At 46.6% G+C, this 20363-nt stretch overlaps 1 protein-coding gene across 4 annotated transcripts in view; it reads left to right on the top strand.

Annotated features, from left to right (window-relative positions):
• Positions 1–2402: 2402 nt before the first annotated feature.
• Positions 2403–20363, top strand: part of SUCO (SUN domain containing ossification factor) — a 48133-nt gene continuing 30172 nt past the window's right edge. For all 4 annotated transcript variants that reach the window (XM_075422421.1, XM_075422420.1, XM_075422419.1 and 1 more), the window contains exons 1-2: positions 2403–2689; positions 13942–14050. In XM_075422421.1, the coding sequence (XP_075278536.1) occupies positions 2625–2689; positions 13942–14050 (174 nt within the window). In that variant the 5' untranslated portion in view covers positions 2403–2624. The remainder of the gene's footprint in view (positions 2690–13941; positions 14051–20363) is intronic.

Raw genomic sequence — 20363 nt, 5'->3', positions numbered from 1 at the left:
AAAAGGCCGCAGAAACCTTCGTGGCAAAGGTGCTGGCTCATGCCCCGCTGCTGCCTCGAAGCAGCTTCTCAGCGTTTTTCAGGACTTGCCTCACTCCCACAACCGGTTGGGCGGCTCCCGTGTCATCCTCACTCCCAGGGCAACAGGACCTGACCAGGGAGCAGCCGGGCTCACCGCTGACCTGCTGGAAGAGCCGCCAGCGGGCTCTGCGGCCGGGACAGAAAGCAGAGCTGCTCGCTGACAGAGCCGCCCTCCTGGCCGCTTTTGTCTGGGTACAATCTGTGCTGTGGTTTAGCGAGCCCGTTTTCCTCTGCTAGAGGTTCACGTTAAATCCCACGGGCTTCTTCCAACACCTACCAGTGACTTGCACAGGATTTTAAACCTGTTCAGCCTAACGAGTCACAGCCTCGTTCAGCAGCTCCAAGCCAGGCTTCTGGTTCAGTTGCAAGGTGTGGGGCAGCGAGCGCTGCTTCGCACCCTGGCTCGCTGCCCCCTGTGCTGTTATTTCCCCATTTTCCAAAGAGACACAGCAGGGATCCGGTTGGGATCCTCCCATGACAGCCCCCTCCTCTGGCACTGCAGGACAGGTCATTTTTGTCACAGGGCAGCCCATGGGTTGCTGGACAAGGGGGTTTAAACCCCAGCTTTTGTGGTGACGGGGCACAAAGCTGGAGCTTCTCCTCCTTCCCTTCTCCTCGATGTGTTGGCATGCAGGCCTGCCTGTGGCATGCGGAGCTCTTGGAAGGGCAGGGGATGCCAAAATGTTAATGAAAGCACAAAATTATAGGGTGAAAAATCAGGAAAAGAACAGACACAAAAACTCTCCAGAGGCTGGCTGGGAACATTTATCCACTGCTGGCTGACTGCCGTCACGCCATCCTGCAGCTCGGCAGCACCAAGCTGAGCCCTGCAGACACCCCTCCCGTTTGGGAGCACCCTGGGATGGGCATAAAGGCCAGTCTGTAGGGCTGGGGCTGGAGCTCCTGTGGGGAAAACAGCAGATGCGGCCTGGGAGGGCCCTGCTCCTGCAAGGCTTGCTGTGAAACACACCCTCCTGTGCCTCCCTCCGCGCAAAGCTGTCCTTCCTTGTTCAGAGTCCCGACATGTGCATGTTTCCAACGCGGCGCGCTCCTGACTAACCCGCCTGTGCCGTTCCGGGCTGTCGTAACGCCCTGCGGGCTGGGAGAGCGGTGCGCCTCGCTGCTCACTGCGGCTCCGGTCATGCTGAGGGAGCGGGAGACCCAGTGTTTGTAAAGAGTAAGCTGCCAGGATGGTTTTCTTGGCCACTGTTGCTCAGCGTAAAGCCCGCCTTATGACGCCACGCTTCAGAGGGGCGGATTTAGGCTTGCCTATCCACAAAACCTTTAGCATTTTGGTAATAACCCCTAACTTGGGTGTTTTTCTAGCAGTCGTGCTGGCACCAGGGAAGGTGCCTCTCTCCTGTCCTGCATCGGGGCGGGTGCCCACAGCTGGCACTGAAGAGCCGCCTGCCCCCCGTTCCCCCGAGAGTCTCCCAGCCGCGGCCGTCAGAGGGAAGGCATTGCTGGGCAGGGAGATGGGGAAGGGCTGCACAGGCAGCTGCGGCGCTGGGCAGAGAGGCTGGGCCAGCAGGGCTCCGCCAGGCCCCCGGGACAGCTCCACGCCGTGTGGGCCTCAGGACGCGCCCGGCCAAACCCTGTCTGGGCTCCTGCCCCTGCAATGAATAAACGCGCACGGGAACGCCTCAAAGGCTTCTCCGGCACCCCCCCCCCCCCCCCCCCCCCCCCGTGCCTACGAACGCGGGCCGGCTGCCAGCGGGCGAAGCCGGGGCCCGTCCGCCCCTCACAGCCACCGCACGCCGCCCGCAAAATGGCCGCCGGGCTGTAGGCCCCGCCGCCTAGCCCACCCACTGGGAACTACAGCTCCCAGCAGCCCCTGCGCGCCCCCGCCCCGCCCCCTGGGGAATGGCGTTCCCCCGCCCACTCCGCGAAGGCTTTTCCGCTGGGGGCCTCAGCCGGTACCAATCAGCGCTCGGCTCTGTGGGGCAGCCCGTGGAGAAGCCTGGTCAAAAGAGAAAATTAAAAATCCCGCTAAGTCAGAGCGCTGTTCCTTAAAATTTCCCTCGCGCTGATAGCAATGAGGGACATGAGGCTCCGCGGCCTCGGGGTTCGCTGTCAGCCGTCATTTATTACTGTGGCCATCCCCCTTGGACGGCTTGTTTCACGCGGACACCTCAGCGGGGTCCTTGGGGGGGCGGGGAAAGAGAAGGCCGCTCTCTTGATTCGCCGCCGCGCAGGAGGGGAAAAGCCAATCTGCGCCGGCAGCCGGGACCGAGGGGGCGGAGCCACCCCCAACTGCGCAGGCAATTGGCGGCGGCGGAGAGAGGGGGCGCGGCGAAGCGGCGGGGAGGGTGACGCGTATCCTTCCAGCTCAGCGCGTGAGGCGCTAAGGAGCGGGGAGGGGGGCGGGGAGAGCCCCGGTCCGGCGGGCGGTAAGGGCTGCGCTCGCGCCGCCTCACGCCGGGGAGGCCCCACTCCGACGGCCGCTTCTCCTCAGCGGGCCCCGCCGCCGCCCCCCGCCCTTCTCCCACCGCCGGGGAGGATGCGCCGCCTCTCCGCCGCCGCGGCAGGCAGACCGGGGAGACGATGAGGGAGCCGCCGCGCCGGCTGCTGGCCCTGGGCTCCTGCCTCTTCCTCTGCGCCGTGCTCTGGTGAGACCTGGGGCGGGGGGGGGGCCGTGGCCCTGAGGGCCGGCAGTGGAGGCAGTGCCGCTGCTGGGGGTGGGGAGGGGGCAGGGTGCTTCCCCTCGGCAGCCCCGGGCTGTTGGGTGGTGTTGGGGGGGGGGGCGGTTTGATTCTCTGAGGCTCCGCGTTACTCGGAGCCCTTCTGTGCTTTTAACTTTCCGGTTTCAGGTTGAGCTCTGTCTGTGTCCTCTGACGGGTTTTGCTGTGGCTGGCTGGGGTCGCGGTAGCCTGAAGCCAGCGAGCCCTCTTGTTTTCTTGCGTTGGTTTTGTCTTCGAGAATGTTTTTGATAGTGATCACCTTAGCTCCACCTCGTTCCAGCATCTTCTGTTTACTTTGTTTTCAAATTTCCTTAAAACGTGGCGTTTATTAGGACACGAATGTTAGGAGAGTGTCTTTCCGTGTGCTAAGTCCTGAGCTGCTTGAACTCTGGCCACCTTTGGACTCCGTGACTCACAGTTTGAGAAACGCTAGCCAGGCTGAACAGCAAACTGTAGATGCTGAGAACTGAACAGCAGCAGCTGTTAGAGATAATTGTGTATCTGGTGTATTGTTTTAATATGTTTCCTGTAAATTGTGTAAATAGCCTAGTTAAGAAAGCATTGAAGTAGTCTTGAAGTTCTGGATTGCCTCACAGTTGGTTCCAGCTGGATGAAGAAGGGGGAATCCAGGCATCTGTACAGAATCAGCTCCAAATCTGGCACTGCCCCTTGCCTTACCGGGTTTGGACCGTCCTGGAGAAAATTTGGTTCGTGTCACCGCGTTTTTATTTGTAGGAGACAAGACAGCAAGTCCAAAAAGTGCTTGAAAACTGTATTGCCGTGTTTATGTTGAGCAAAATTTTAAAAGAAAAAGCTCCTAGCCATGTAGGTTAACTGAGCTGTGAACCTGACTGAACTCTCTCCAGACAGTTTTTTTTTTTTTGCTTGTTGGACATTGAAGTTTTTTCTCACGGAAGGTACTACTTGTTGGGATTCGTATTAGGAAAACAGTTTTTGTTTTTTTCTTAACTTTGTCTTGATGGCTGGTAACCTGTTTCTGCCTTGAGGTGATTTGTGAACAAAGGTATTCTTGGCTTAGTGATATATAGGTCGTCAGAGTAGTTGTTTGTTGGTGTGTTCTTACTCTGCTATTTTAAAGAAATCGTTTGGTTTAAGAAAAAGCTCACCTAGTCTGTATTGATAAAGGAATATCATCTTCAACTAACTTGTTGAAATAACGTACTTGTTCTGTAAGGCATGGTCAACTTCTGTGTTTGTCTTTGGTACATTTAGCAGAAAAACTGAGTCGAGTTTTTTTTCATAGTCTTCCAAGCAGTGTCTTAACTGATCTCAGGGCTTATGCTAGAGTATGCCAAACGTTTTACTATTTATAAAAAGTGAAGAAAAAAAAAATTCAGACTGTGTGTTCACCCTGCTCAGTCTGGCTGCATGAGATTAAAGAGCTGGTAGGTTAGTTTAGATATTGGGACTGGTATGACTCTAGTTCCCCAGTCTCTGTTGTCCAAGCATAAATTCACATTAGAGAATTTTAAATCCTCTGTTTGCGGATTGGTGTTGTGGCTTGCTTTGATTTCAGTAGCCATGTCAGATGTGTCATTGGAATATCTTGAAGTCTATTAATAACTGTCTTGTTGCTGGACTGTGTAACGTGAAAAGTTGTGATGTATTTAACCTTTTCCTAAAAAGAAAATCAGCAACTTTGTTCACATAAGCAGTTAAGGAACTTTAAATAGTAAATGGAAGGCTTTGTGTTATAGATGTTGACTTTTTAAATATAGTTGTCTTGAAATGTAATCTTCAAGGGAGAGGCTCTTTTCTTACAGATGAAAGTAGTGGTCAACAGATGATCAAATTGAAAACAAAAAAGCAGGGGGAAAAACACAAGACAAAAGAGAATTGCTGAAAGAATACTGTATGGGCTACTTGGGCTCTAAGTACTACTATCATCTTTTTTTTTAAACTTGGACGTTGTTTTATTTCTGGATAGACATTTGCTTTTGTCTGATGAAATTTAAGCTTAAAATAGGAAGGTTTTTTATCTCCCACCATGCATTTTAAAGCTTGTCTAAAGCAGTTGGGCCAATAGAGAAATATCAATTGATAAAAATCAAAGGGAGGGAAAAAAAGGTTGATTTAACAGTTTAACTGGAAACTGTTTAAAAAGATCTCATCCTGTAAGTTAGAAATGCGACTGTGTATGAGGAAATGCACAAAAACCCCCAGAAGTTTGAGTTTAGGGGTTTGTTAGCCGGTGCCTTTTCAATAAAGGCAACGTGGTGCTCTTTGGGAGTGCAGGGTCAGAGAGTTATTGGTACTTGAGGCTTTCTGAAGCAAAGTGTGCATGGAACAAACACAGCTCCCTGACAAACCTGAGCCAGCCAGGTTGTTCCAAGTAGTTCAAAGGAGTGGGGTGGCTGCATGGTTTTAGAGAAATACTTTTGATGGAGGTAAGGCTTAGGAATGTAGTGCTCTAAAAATAATACGCATCTGTGCAGACTGGAGCTTTGACTGTACGTGACACATGACTCCTGTTGTCCTGAGTCTACAAAGATTTTTTTTTTCATGCTTCAGTTAATCCCTTTGTGTGGATGATCATAATGCAAAAAAATACTTTTATAACTTGTAGTGCTTCATAGTTTGACAATATGCAGAGCTGAATAGGTGAAGTAGATTTAGAAGCTTAAAGGGATTCCAGTACTACCTGAATTGAGACAAACTGTGACAGTTGTTTGAACAGTAACCTGTATAAATTGTTCTGACATCTGCTTTTGCCTGCCATAAGCTGCAGTTTCAAAGTGCTAGCTACGAGTTTAATAAAGAAATCATGCATGCACTGATGTGTCTTTCTGTGATTCATTCTATTCCAGAAAGTGCTTTGCACATCCTGATCTACTTAGCTTTTATGAACTCTTTTATCATCCTTGGTGTTACAACTCTGAGTAAAAGGAGGGTGGGGACTAAGTGCATGTGCACATGAGGATTCTTTGGTTGTAGTTATATGGGTGAGTATGCTGCATCAGTGAAGTAAGGCGTGTATCAGAGTGACTGGGCAGCAGGATGTGCTGTTCCTCATAGAAAACCCCTAGTCCAGCAGCTCTGACTCCGAAATCCGTAATGCGAGCGTACCCTAAAAATTGTAAAGGTCAGACTGGGTCAGTGGCGTAGCCAGGAATAATGCCTAGATACAAGCCCATCGGAAGGTGGAAGATTTGGATATTGCTTTGTATTCTTCCCTATAATGTTAACTGTGAAGTTTTATGTGAATTTTAATGAGAGAAAATATTTCTTGTTTTGGTTTGCATTAGTCTTCTACATTTTTGAAGGTGGGCTGGTTTAGAGCTTCTGTAATGCAAGAAGAGCTCTGAAAAAACAGTGCTATATTGGCAGTATGATAACATCAGTAGTGTTTATTTTGCCACTCCTGTCCTGCACAGGCACAAGCTACACAAACCAGATTAGAGGTCACAGAAGTAGAGGTTTTGCTAATTGAACATTTATTGGCCCTGACTCTTGGCTTGCATCTGTTAATAATCTGACCTTGAGCTTGCATCTGTTAATAACAGAGGCTTGTGGTCCAGTGTAACACACCTCTTCTCACAGGAATCCTCTTTTCAGCAGAGTAAAATGTTTACAGGAGACTGCCCTGATGATCTGGGTAGAACTGCTAGTGTAACTTGCTTGTACGGGGACTTGGAATTTTAGCTGGTGATTCTCCTCTAGTGTAGTTGCTTAAATATCTCCAGAAGGCCAACACTAGATAAAGCACTCTGTGTGTATGTTTTATGGCAGGAAGAAATGAAGTGATTTGGGCACTGTTTATATAGTCAAAACTTTTGTTCCAGACATGAGATTTCAGAATGAAGATTATGTTCCCAGGTATGGAGTATCTTGTTTGGAAGCGTCTTTGCCCTGTAATTAAAGTTGGGACAACAACTGCTTTGGAACTGTCAGACTCTGAAAAATCAAATATGAGCCTGCCTGAGTTATAGCCTGCTCAAGTTGAAGGTGCTGTTTGCAAGCAGAGGCTCTGGTAGTCTTCTGCAAAAGAAATGCTTGGCTCAATCAGTTATTGAATATTTACCTTGTAAAATAAATTGAAAATCAGTGGAGTGCTTTCATGCAGTATCTTCTAAAATATTTGTCCTAGAAACTTCAAATTTGTTTGTTTGTTATGCAAGTGGTGTACCCAAGTGGCATGTACCCCCTCATGAGGTGGTTGTGTTGATGTGTAGGACCCTGCCTGTGGCAATTGGATGTGCCTCACTTGAGCGCTTAATTTCAGCTTTTTCTGAAATGTCTGTCTCTACCCTGTTATTAGTTCTTCTTCACTTTAATGTTCTTATCACTCTGAGTATTTTACAGAATACTTCTTGGCATTTTTTGCTTTGCTTGTCTTGAATGTTCATTACTAATCTAGCTTTTGGTGGAGTCTGTGCTTCTTTCACGGGGAGGGTGTACAACGTCTTTTAAAGTTAGCGCTTGGAGGTGCTACAGCCCTCTGCCTGAAGAGGGCGGTGTTTCTGAACGTGAGAACTTCCGACTGAGTGACATAGAACTGCGACTCCAAAAGCTTGTGTGTAATTCTTGGTGAAAATACTGAGCTGGTCTAACAGACAGACTGATGCCAAAACTAGTGCAAAGAATTTTTACTCAGGTGGGTGAAAATACTGGTACAAATTGTTTAAGTTGGATTGGAACATCAGTAAAAGGTTCCAGCAGTTCGAAATTAGATTAGAGGCTCAGAGGAAACTTCTTGTGTTGGGTGAATTTTGGAATGGCAATGAAGATACCGTTGAAGTCCTTGAAAGGTAAGAAGTGTATTAAAAATACATTCTAAAATGTCAGGGAGTTAGCTGATAGCAGCTTTACAGTGATCTAGGCCAAAATTCCTGTTGCCATATTTATGCTAAAGTTTCACTCCTTGGCATTGTGTTAAGCTGTGTTGTGTTTATGGTGAGTTTTAAGCATGGAGAGCTGGTGCAGAGCAGCTGATGGTGATTCTGAGCTTACTGTTGCAGTATCGTGCCTGGGTAGGCAAGTTGATGAATTTAAGTGATGAGGGAAATCTTCAAAGATTTGTAAGTTACTGCAGACTCTAAAGGCCTTAAAGTTTAATCACAGTTCATGGCTGTTCTGGTATTTTCCTGTAGTCTTTGTGGTCAGTATCAGGCTTTATTATATTTTTCCAGAATGTGTTCTTTTCCTGAAACTCTTGCCTTAAAGATAAAAACTAGAGTTTGGCAACACAAGGGGATTCTCTTAACCTGCAGTCTTCAGTGCAGTGTTACAGAAGTCTGTTACCAAGAGTTGCTAGGAACTGCCTGTTCTAGATGGACACCTTTTGAAGGCTGGGCTTTGTGACTTGCTTTAAGTGCCTGAAATAGGGTACCTGGACACTGCTTTCAGGAAAGGAGCGAGAGGTGTGTGTTTCAGTATTACTTCTTAGCATGCATCTAATATCGGCTGTTGTCTATTATGGGCACTGTATCCAAACAATACACAATAACAGTGCTGTGAAGGTGGCGGCTATCTCGGTGGCCTTTTCTAGGAAAGGATGAGAAATATTGGTAGTCCTGTAAGAAAGGAATTAAGAGGTTTTCCACTGTTAGTCCTTGGCCTTGATTACTGTTGTTAAGACAACAGTGGACAGTCATGGATAGATGGTATGCTCTCCCTCTATCTGCTTGGATTTTTGTGTCTGAGTGTACAGTAGCTCAAAGCTTTCCCCCCCTCAGAAGTTACCGGTGTGTGTCCACAATCTCAAGATCGCATCAGGGAGTGCAGAGAAATGTGTGGTTGAGAGTGGGATGCAGGACTACTCCTTCAGGCAGTAAATCAGTTGAAATCTGATAAAGTATATGGTGCAGCTGTGACCTTGTTTTGCAGTCTTTGCGTGCTAAGCATTTTAAATGCTAAAAGCTGTATTTTAAACTGATGGTTGGAATCTCATTGTCTGAAGCTATGAAATTCAGTATTGTCAGAAGTATCTTTGTGTTGGGCTCTTCTGAATATGTAGAGTAACTCTGGTTTTTGTGTAGTGTTACAGTTAGGAGACAGTCTGGGGAGCACATTCTTTGCAAAGAGTGGGCAAGATATTAAAAACCTAAAATAACTGCAAAATACAACAGAGTTGGGAAAGGCTTTGCAAAAAAGCTCCAATTTCAGTTGTTTCGAATTTTTTTTAGCACATGAATCAAGTCAGTGCATAGTGGTAGGAAATGAGATGGTATCAGTGCCTTGCCAGCAGCATCCTTGCTTAGTCTAGGTCTGTAGATCTAGTCTTCAGCTTTTTTCTCTCTTAAAGACCCATCATAACTTTTAAAATTATCTTAGTAATGCGTGCTGCTCTTCTGTGGTAATAAATGGCTATTAAATGAGTGGTATGTGGTTTTGTTTTGTTTTTTTATCTTAAGCAGCATTAAGGGAGAGTAACAGTTTTTCAATGTGTTTATCAACACTTACTTCCACTTCAAGTGCAGAAATGAGTGTTGTGTCTGGGGAGGTTGTGCTAAAGCTTTACAAACAGCTTTCCTCCTCTGATTGAAATAATGTCCCTGTCCTAAGAGCCCAGTCTCCATTTTCTGAGATAATTACTTCTTTCTGCAGGCCCTTTTAAATGCAGGTCCCTCTTGCTGGACGGTTCTGAGAGCAAGATGGATTCCATGAAGTTACTGCGGAGAGGGTGAGAGTTCCCTCGTTTTGCTGTTTTTTCTGCATTACCAGTGGCTGGAAGGCAGGTTACTGCTGATTCCAGAGTCAGTTCTGGATCTGCTGAGCTCCCGGTTCTTTTTTCCTCTTTGACAGTTAGACTAAAGGTAGCAGTCACAGACCTGTAGAATTTGTTCAAAGCGAAAGATATTTTCCTGCTTTCCTTGCCCTTTCACAACTTCTCTCATTTATTAACTGATTAATCCAAAATAAATTATTCTGTAATCAGGAAGGTAAGCTTTAAAACCAACATATAGGCACCTCTTCGCCTTTCATACGCTCTGCCAGCTCTCTTCCCCCTGCCAGGTCCAAAACTCGCCCTCTTTCCCTTGCACAGGCCGATTCTGAACTGATTCTATGAATATTTTCGGTAGAGGAATGTCACAAGGAGGGGACCATGACAGCTTCATTCTCCCTCTTAGCTGTGGGGCATTGGCACGTCTGCACCTGGTGGTAATGCAGCCCTCTGAGAGGCGCAGAAAATGTCAGCGATTCTCTTGGAGAGAGACGGTTCCCTGTGCATTTGAAGAGGGCTTGGTAATCGGTGCGCTGGTGACAGCTTCCTTTTGTTTTCCCTTTGCTTAAAATTACTCCCATCTCGCAGGTGTCAACTGTAAACTGTTTTGAACTGTTTCAGTCTGCAGTGTCCAGAAATAGGTCTCATCTGGGGAGAACTGAAGAAAACTCTTGAATCATTCAGAGGACAGATGTGTTTGAATTGAATCTTGTATGAGTGTTAGTGGTTTTGTATGAAGTCTTTGGAAAGGAAAGCTGAGGCTGTTTTTCTATGGGAAGATCAGATTGTGGAAAAGTGGGTTCATATTTTGATAATTTGGGTATTTTTGTCAGCTGTAATTTGTATGTTCAATTTTTCTTACCAGTTGTTTACTTACTACTTGATTTTTATGCTTGTCAAAACAGTTATCAATAGCTTCACTATCTCTGATAGTCTTCTGCAGCCTCCTTCACAATTACTTAAAGAGTTTGAGCCAAATTAGAACTGGACAGTCTTTCACACGAGAGCTGCACTGCAATTCCAAAACCACCTGCACTTTTGAATTTCAGTGCTTTCCTTTTGGAAGGCCTAGCAGCCATCAGTAGACCATAGCTAACTGTATAGCAATAAATGTACTGTACCAGTCAGGCGTAAGCAGGCTTTCTGCTTCAGTAGAGAACCACGGTGTGTGCCTGCCCTGTGAAGAGTAAAGATCCTCCCCCCTACAAGTCTGTGTCTGGGCTTGCAACTTTTGCTTTTGGGTTTGTGCGTATCAAGCTGGAAGATTCATGGCGTATTAGAGAAAATAGCTTTTAAACTGCATTAATGATGATACTAAAAGACTCATGCTTAAGTTTCTTTGTTCTTTGTGAGATTTAATAACAACTGCTGTTTTGAGTAATACTTAGTGAAAATGGAACTATTGAAAACTTCTGTATCCGTGTAAGTCACTAACTGTTGGTCATGTGTTTGGAACAATCTCTTGAAGTATTTTTGCACTGTTATATTGCTTGAAGATGTACCTTGTATGTGAGACAGTATATCTAGTGACTAATCTCCAGTATTATTTGGGTATTAGATCCGCTTGCTTCTAAGTCAGCATTAAAATACTACTCTATTATAAGAGAGGCAAGAATCTGTTAATATATGCAGAGGCTGCCGTGCTGTCACTGGATGTACGGTGCAAGTTTACTAAACTCAGGGGATTTCTGTTCTCTAAATTAGCACTTAGATTTTCATGTTTGTTGTCTTTCTGCACATAGAGAAGTGCTTAACAGAGGTGCTAGGCCATTTGGGAATTTTTGTATTACAAGCTGTATCATCGGCCTGCGGCTAAAGAAGCTCGTTGAATGAATACACAGAATGCTGAAAGACAAGAAAAAAGGAGTAACGGTGGTCCCAAGAAGGTGATTGGTTTGACTTCTCACAGAACAGCTGGTCTCACATGGCCTCCCGTTCTGTGGGTCTGTGTTCTTAATGCTCTGTTGGAGCTGGTTGGCAGCAGCTGAATGATACGTCCTGCCTGCTGCATCCTCTGTGGCAGCGGGGCACGGGTTTTCCTGGGGGCGCATGCATGCACATGTGTAGAGAAGGAATTCAGTCCCCTCCCTTGTTTGGAGGGCTTGTGGGAGACGTGAAGTATCATGTTTGAGTTGGGGAGTAGACCAAGAAGAATTACTGAAAATAAACAAAGCAGATATTGGACACAGGTTATGTCAGAACAGCTTAAATCTATGAGCTGTCAAACTGCATTCTTCTGAAAGCTGCATTCATGCTCTGATAAAGCATGATCAATTTATTAAGGCAAGAAATGTGTGCCTCTTGTGCCAAGTGCTTTTTGTGACTGAGTGCTAAAGTAGTTATTAATGTGGTTGTGAAAATATATCTTGTGTTTTGAAAAGCTGATTCACAGCCAATGATATCTTTCCTTTTCTACATTAAGGGACTTAATGTTGCTCTGTACAGCTCACTGAATGTCTCCGCCTTAGTGTAAGCAAAATAGGAAGTAACATACTTGTGTGCATATATAATAAAGGGGTGGAATGAGCTGCAGTATGTTCTGTTATTTTTTGATCTTTCTCTTCTATTTTTTTATGAAGAACCAGGGAGTTCTTGTAGCTGGAAGGAGAGACCAGAGGTACTGGAATTCAGAATGTGAGAAAATTTCTCCGTGAAACGATTGAAACCACTGTTCAGAAAAATAAATAGCTCGAAGTATTTGCATAATTAATTTTCGCAAAGGAGAGCTAGGAAGTAAGGCCCTAAAAGTCTGGTAACATTTCATCCCGTCCCTTAAATGTACATCCTGTGCTTAGGATAAGAGAGAGGTTGGATGGAGCAATTAATACAAACAAGTAACTACATGATGGGAGGGAATTTAAGACGCATGAGAATGCATACACCTCATTTTCAACTTAACTGAGATGTGAGACTTTGTACCTGCTACAATATGTGGTTATAAATGTTTTCATACCCTTATATTCAGTGATCTAGTTTCCAGTAACTGCAGTTGTGTCTGCTTGACTTGAGCTTCCATTTAGTTTAGAGGAAGGCTGTTAACTCAAAGATACGAAGAATTACGGAGGTGCAGAGGGGCTGAGACAGTCCTGGGACACCTTATTTGCCCATATCAGACCCCACAAGTTCCTTGTCCGCTGTCTTCTAGTGGTAAGAGCTGGATTTGGAGTCGCTAGTGCTTGCTAATGCTCCCTGCTCATGTGGAAGAGGAGCAATAGGTTTGTAGCTCTACAACAAAAGCCTGATTGCCTGCAACCTGCAGAAGCAGTGCTCCCTATGTGTGTGTGTCTGTATGTATGTATATGCGTCTGTGTATATAGGTATAAAAAGGTTTTAGAAATTTAGTACTTGACTGTGGTCGGTTGCATCATGGGTTCCTCCTTGGTGGAGGAATCTACACTCCATGTACTTTCCAATAAAGGTGATCTTCAGGCAGTAATTCAAATTCTAAACACTAGACTGATTCCAGTTGTGTAAGTGAATCCTGACCCACTGTTATGTACTCTTACTGTTATGACTGACTGTTAAGGCTGTGTTTTAGTTTTCAAAACTTTGGATTCAGCAAGCTTCTGTCCTGATTTCATGTGTGCTTAAAGATCTTCTGTAGATGTGTCTCCCCTGAGGAGGAGGGAGGCCCTTTTTTCAGGGTTCAGCGTGATGTTTGTGTAAATTCGCAGGGGGTCATACTGATCACCTGGCTGTCAAGTAAACAGTGTGTCCCAGGAAAGTGTTTGGTGTTGAAGTGGCAGGTGATTCTGATGATGTTGAAAACTCCACCAGAAGCTCGGTTTGCATAGTATCTTGCTGGATGTATTTGAAGTTTGCATGAAGACCTTTGGCCTTTGGGCCTCCAAGCCTGATGGCTGTTTGCTGTATGGATGCTATCTAGGATGCGAAGGGGCAATGCACTATAAGCAGCAAAAGATGCTGTTCTGGCGCAAGTGTTTGTATAGATGTTGGCTGCTTTTCTACAGAAATAAATCGATTTCTACTGAGAAGCAAAACTATTCAGGATTGAAAGTACAAAACAAATCCCTGTGGAGGTTGTTGCTGAAGCCAGCACCTGGTTTGCCATTTGTCTCTACATTCGTACAGAGAAATAAGGAGCTTTATGTTTTTAATCTGTGGCTTTAGTTTTTGCTTAGTAATACTCATTGCTAAAGATATGCTGTTACTATATAACAAAGAATGTAGTTGATTCAAATTCTTTCTAGCTTGCAGTGATTTAACTTGTGTCAGCTTCCATTTTGTGACATGGTATTGTCCCAATAACTGTTTTGCTGATACTTTTGTCTTTTGGAAGTAGCAAATTTGTAGTGTTTCTGTTACTAATTTCTTAGTTAAGTTCTCCAGTTGTTTTGATAAATGAGTGTCTATGAACTGTTTTTTAGGCACCTTCTAGGAACAACAGAAAAAAGATTGAGGGAGACAGAGCTGAGGGAATGTTAAAATATCATTTATTCATTTTAAATGAATAATTTGACTTTTTTTTTAATAGGCTTCCAGTTTGGCATGTGTTTTGTAAAGAAGGTCTTTCATCGGCAGTGCAAGATGCTTCAGGTGCTGCATGTGCCCTGGCAAATGATGATGGAATTGTCCAGGAAAAGGTATGCCGAATAAATCATGTTAATTAGATACTCAGTCTGATATTAAATAAAAAAAATTGGTTCATACACTTTGATTCATTGAGTCTTCTTGGCCAGAATATTTAATGTACTCTGTTATGTTCCCAATTTTTTTTTCCCTTCAAGTTTGTTGCAGTTATACAACAATACAGCTGGACAGTTTGTGTGTGTGTGGGGGGGGGGACAGATAGTAAAGCTAGTAATGGTGGCTCAGCTTTCTTTCTTAATTGGGCACCAGATGTTAGAAGTGGTCATCAAGGATAGTATGTGGATCTGTAGAGACCATGGTAACAGGTGGTGGCCTGGATAAGCCTAGGACACAGTATGTCAGTTGCATCTGTGTTGTGTTAAAAACCCAGTGCATGAATGATTGCTATACTAAATAGAAGATTACATATTAATTGTTTATTAAGTCTGTATTTATCACTTTGTTTTCCTCCTGTTTAATAAAAAGTAACAAAGCTAAAATATGTATGTGAAATGCAAATAAACAAGATTCTGTCCCTTTCTTATTTAAATTACTCAGCACTTTAGGTTAAATTGAGTGTAATGGTCCCACCCTGATTAACTCATTACAAGTTTCTGCATATTGCAATTTCATAGTGAGCTCCGCAGCTGTGGAGTCATATCAAAAAGTTGTGGTAATTTAATTTATTTACACAGGTGAAGTCAGTTCTATGGTAAACATGGGTAGTATTGATGTTACTGGTCTTCCTGTTTCCTCCATCGGTCAGCAGTAGTGCTAATCATGGTCCTCATTCCAAGAAAGCTTTTATATGCCACATCAAACCTGGAAAATGTGTGCTGAGCATTCTGGTTGATTCAAGTGGAGAGCTGCCTGACCAGAAAAAATACTTTAAATATTGTAGATTTCTTAAACACTTCAACAACTAGAGTAGCTGACCAAATAGCATTCAGTCCTATTCTGGCTGCCTGAAAAAAAGTCCTGTTCGAGTTTAATGGCTGATATAATAAAACTGGAAAGATCAAGTAAGTTTTGAGGCTGGGAAGCCACGGGTGTATGTTTTCCTACTGTTTTGCAACATTCTTCCCTTCATTCTGTTAACATGGCTGCATTGTTAAACAGATTTCTGTACTTAAACCCAAAGATGTGAGAGCTCATGTGTTACACTCTGCTTTTTATTCATTGAAGAAAAATCTCTTGGGTGAGAGCGTCTGTCTGTTACTGCTGACTAGGCTGCTGGAGCTGTCCTGCTCAAAAAGAGCAGTCTTGCAGCCCTTGATCAGTTTTCCTTAGATAAGTTGCCTTTTCAAGACATTGATGCTATTTAATCTTGGGGACTAGGATGTGACCTAATAATATTTGGCGAAAAGTGTTGCTTAGCTGTTGGTGTTGAGATTTGCCTGCTCAAATTCGTACTTCCTGCTCTTCCAGCGTATGCCTTCACTTCCTTAAATCAATCTGATTGTGTTTTGTATAGTATAGCAGCCCGTTTTGGATCCAAACACTAGCACTTCAGTGTATGACCACAGGATTTTACATAGCCCTTATGAAATGAGGACTCTGTAAACTTCCAGCAGATATCTTGCCATATTTTACATTATTGCTCAAAAATAACTTGTATATGTTGTATTCACAACTGATTAAAAAAAAAAAGTTTGAGGGTGTCCTGAGTTTGGCCAGGACAGGGTTAATTTTCACCAGGAGCCAGGAGGGAACACAGCCAGGTGGGCTGACCCCACCTGGCCAAACAGAGCAGGGTATTCCATACTGTGTGCTGTCATGCCGGGCTCTGGCTGGGGGGAGCGGGTGACGGAAAGGCAGTTGCGGCTCGGGAGTGTGTGGCGGGCGGTGAGAGTTGCTCTCTGCGTTCTGCTGTTTTGTGTTGTGCATTCTCCTTATCGGTATCGTTGTTGTTCCTGTTCCCTTAGCTGGCTGTTCTGTTAAACTGTCCTAATCCCGACCCACCAGTTTCTGCCTGTTTCTTTCCAGTCTCCTCCGCACTCCGGTGGGGGGAGGAGCGGCTGCGTGGCGCATTTGTTGCTGGCCACAGCCAAACCATAACATTAAATTTGGTGCCCAAGCATGGGGCGGGGATAACAGCAGGGCTGAGCAGAGGGTGTTAAAACAGCTTTCTTAGACTTTGTCAAATTTTTTTATATGCATTTACTGTGTTAGTTAAATAGTCACCAGTAAAAAATGTTGCTGACTTTGATCAGGTGGCTGTGGTATTTGAATCCTTATTTGCTATATGTGTTCACTGCCGTGCTGTTCATCATTGCTGGGAAAAGGATCAGGATGATGATTTTGCTCTACTGTACGATGATAGCATCACTGTGCATGAAATTAGGCTTGTATTTGCATGTGGCACTGCGGTCATTTCCGTACCTTGGATCCTATGTCTTAGAATTTATTAATAATCAAACCCAATCTGTGGGGAAAACCGGAGGGGATACCTTCCCCCACTCTTTCACCCCCCCCTCTCTCCTTCAGGCTGTTCCTTATGGCTTTTGAGAATTTCGAGTACCTGTGGGATGCTCAGGCCAGCACTCTCCTTTTGTTCTGCCCCCTGAATGGGTTGCAGGTTTTGTTTAGGGTTAAACAAGTAGTTAAGAACATCGTGCAGAGACCTGCCCTGGGGCTGGATGGCTATGAGTGGCTGGGTGTGTGGGACAGCATGGGCAGGTGTCTAGGGCAGTGGGCACCCCCAGTGTCTTTGAAACTCACCCCTGAACAAGTACAGAATCCGGACAAACTAGTAAAATATCTGCGAAAAGTGTGCTGCCACCCTGGGAACTCGAGAGACACAGATCACCACAATGTGCTGGGGTCTGGCGCACACCTACCGAGCCCTGTTCAACACTGTTCATTGCCTTAAAGGGGAAGGGGGGGGAAACAAAGCGGCAGGCATTGCGACTGGCGCTGCCCCCCCAGCCAGCCCTGCAGCCCCTCCAGCCCAGCAGGCAGTCACAGCCCCCCCAGCTGGCACTGCCGCTGCCACAGCTGCAGGGTCTGCCCCCGTTTGCCTGGCATGGCAGCTGCTCCAGCCCCAGCTCCAGCAGCAGGCATGGCGGCTGAGCCCAATGACCAACCTGTGCCAGTAGCAGTCGCCCCTGTAAAACTAAAGAAAGACGCAAAGAGAGCAGATTGCTCCGGGAGGGATGATGATGAGCCAGGGTCATCGCAGGAGATAGAGACAGAGATCATCACCCGGTCCCTGTCCCTGGGTGAGCTGCGGGACATGCGGAAAGATTTCAGCCGCCACCCAGGCGAGCACATTGCCACCTGGCTGCTGCGGTGCTGGGATAATGGGGCCAGCAGCTTGGAATTAGAGGGCAAGGAAGCCAAGCAGCTGGGATCCCTGGCCAGGGAAGGGGGCATTGACAAGGCCATTGGGAAAAAGGAACAAGTCCTCAGCCTCTGGAGGAGACTTCTGTCAAGTGTAAGGGAGAGGTACCCCTTCAGTGACGATTTTGTATACTACCCTGGCAAGTGGACCAATATGGAAAGGGGTATTCAGTACTTGAGGGAATTAGCTGTGCGGGAGCTGGTTTATAATGAACCAGACGATGAGCAGTTACCCACAGACCCAGATGAAGTCCAGTGCACAGCATCTATGTGGAGGAAGTTTGTGCGGAGCGCACCATCCTCATATGCCAACTCCCTGGCAGTTGTAAACTGGAAAGGTAAGGAGGCACCAACAGTGGATGAGGTGGCTGTCCGACTCCGGCAATATGAGGAAAGTCTCTCTTCCTCCCTTGTCTCAGCTGTGAAGAAACTGTCCTGGGAGGTCCAGCAAATCAAAGAGAATATATCCTACTCCCCACCTGTATGGGCCAGCATCTCAGCCATTAGGGGCAAGCGTTTCTCTGCTCAGGAGAGAGAATACAGAGGCTACACACCACGGGGCACCCTGTGGTTCTACCTGCGTGACCACGGAGGAGACATGAGGAAGTGGGATGGAAAACCCACCTCAAGTCTAGAGGCATGAGTACGTGAACTGCAAGGTAAAACAATCACCAAAGGGGATTCTGTTAGGAAAAATGCCGCTCCAGTTTCTAGCAGCCAGCTCTCTAGACCAGGCAGGCAGTTTGACCTTGATTCCGATCCTCTGGAGGGGACCTCCAAGTCATTTTTACAGCAGGTGAGCAGCGAATTCTCTGACCAGGATTAGAGGGGCCCTGCCTCCAGCCAGGTGGAGGAAAGGGACAACCGTGTTTATTGGACGGTGTGGATTCGGTGGCCTGGCACGTCAGATCCACAAGAGTATAAAGCTCTAGTGGACACTGGTGCACAGTGTACTTTAATGCCATCAGATTTCAAAGGGTCAGAGTCCATTTGCATTTCGGGAGTGACAGGGGGGTCCCAAGAGCTGAGTGTACTGGAGGCTGAAGTGAGCCTCACTGGGCAGGAGTGGGAGAAGCACCCCATTGTAACTGGCCCCGAGGCTCCATGCATCCTTGGTATAGACAATCTTAGGAGAGGGTATTTCAGGGACCCAAAGGGGTATTGGTGGGCTTTTGGCATAGCTGCTTTGGACGCAGAAGAAATAAAACAGCTGTCCATTTTGCCTGGTCTCTCGGAGGATCCTTCCGTTGTGGGGTTGCTGAGGGTGGAAGAACAACAGGTGCTGATCGCAACCACAGCAGTGCACCAGCGACAATATCGTACCAACCGAGACTCCCTTCTCCCCATTCATCAGCTGATCCGCCAGCTGGAGAGTCAAGGAGTGATCAGCAAAACTCGCTCACCCTTCAATAGTCCTGCATGGCCAGTGAGCAAATCTACTGGAGAGTGGAGACTGAATGAAGTCACACCACCGCTGAGTGCTGCCGTGCCAGACATGCTAGAACTTCAATATCAGCTGGAGTCAAAGGCAGCCAAGTGGTATGCTACAATTGACATCGCTAATGCATTCTTCTCTATCCCTTTGGCAGCAGAGTGCAGGCCACAGTTTGCTTTCACCTGGAGGGGCATCCAGTACAGCTGGAATCGACTGCCCCAGGGGTGGAAACAGTCCCACCATTTGCCATGGGCTGATCCAGACTGCACTGGAAAAGGGTGAAGCTCCAGAACATCTGCAGCACATCGATGACGACATTGTATGGGGTGACACAGCGGAGGAAGTTTTTGAGAAAGGGGAGAAAATAGTTAAGATCCTTCTGAAAGCCGGTTTTGCCATTAAGCGAAGTAAAGTCAAGGGACCTGCGCAAGAGATCCAGTTTTTGGGAATAAAGTGGCAGGATGGGTGCCGTCACATCCCAATGGATGTCATCAACAAAATAGCAGCTATGTCTCCACCAACCAGCAAAAAGGAAGCACAAGCTTTCTTAGGTGTTGTGGGGTTTTGGAGGATGCACATCCCAAATTACAGCCAGATTGTTAGTCCTCTGTGCCACGTGACCCGGAAGAAGAATGATTTTGAATGGGGCCCTGAGCAACAACAGGCATTTGAACAAATTAAACAGGAGATAGTTCATGCCGTAGCCCTTGGTCCAGTCCGGTCAGGGCAAGATGTTAAAAACGTGCTCTACACCGCAGCTGGGGAGAATGGCCCAACCTGGAGTCTCTGGCAGAAAGCACCAGGGGAGACTCGAGGTCGACCCCTGGGGTTCTGGAGCCGGGGATACAAAGGATCCGAGGTCCACTATACTCTCACTGAAAAAGAGATTCTGGCAGCATATGAAGGCGTTTGAGCTGCTTCAGAAGTGGTGGGCACTGAAGCACAGCTCCTGCTAGCACCACGATTGCCGGTCCTGGGCTGGATGTTCAAAGAGAGGGTCCCCTCTACGCATCATGCCACCGATGGTACGTGGAGTAAGTGGGTCGTGCTGATCACCCAGCGCGCCCGAATGGGAAACCCCAGTCGCCCAGGAATTCTGGAGGTAATCATGGACTGGCCAGAAGGCAAAGATTTTGGAGCATCGCCAGAGGAGGAGGTGACACGTGCTGAAGAGGCCCCACTATATAACAAGCTGGTAGAAGAAGAGAAACAGTATGCCCTATTCATGGATGGGTCCTGTCGCATTGTGGGGAAGCAGCAGAGGTGGAAGGCTGCTGTATGGAGCCCTACACGACAAGTCACGGAAACTGCCGAGGGAGAAGGTGTGAGTCAAGCCAGTTTGCAGAGGTGAAAGCCATCCAGCTGGCTTTAGACGTTGCCAGTCGAGAGAAGTGGCCAGTGCTCTATCTTTACACCGACTCCTGGATGGTGGCCAATGCCTTGTGGGGGTGGCTGCAGCAGTGGAAGAAGAACAACTGGCAGCGCAGAGGCAAGCCTATCTGGGCTGCCCCATTGTGGCAAGATATTGCTGCCTGGCTGGAGCAGTTGGC

The sequence above is a fragment of the Opisthocomus hoazin genome, chromosome 6 (genome assembly GCF_030867145.1).
Source record: "Opisthocomus hoazin isolate bOpiHoa1 chromosome 6, bOpiHoa1.hap1, whole genome shotgun sequence".
Lineage (NCBI taxonomy): Eukaryota > Metazoa > Chordata > Aves > Opisthocomiformes > Opisthocomidae > Opisthocomus > Opisthocomus hoazin.
Note: the sequence above shows the minus strand (reverse complement) of the source record. Positions and strands in the feature narration are given on the sequence as shown.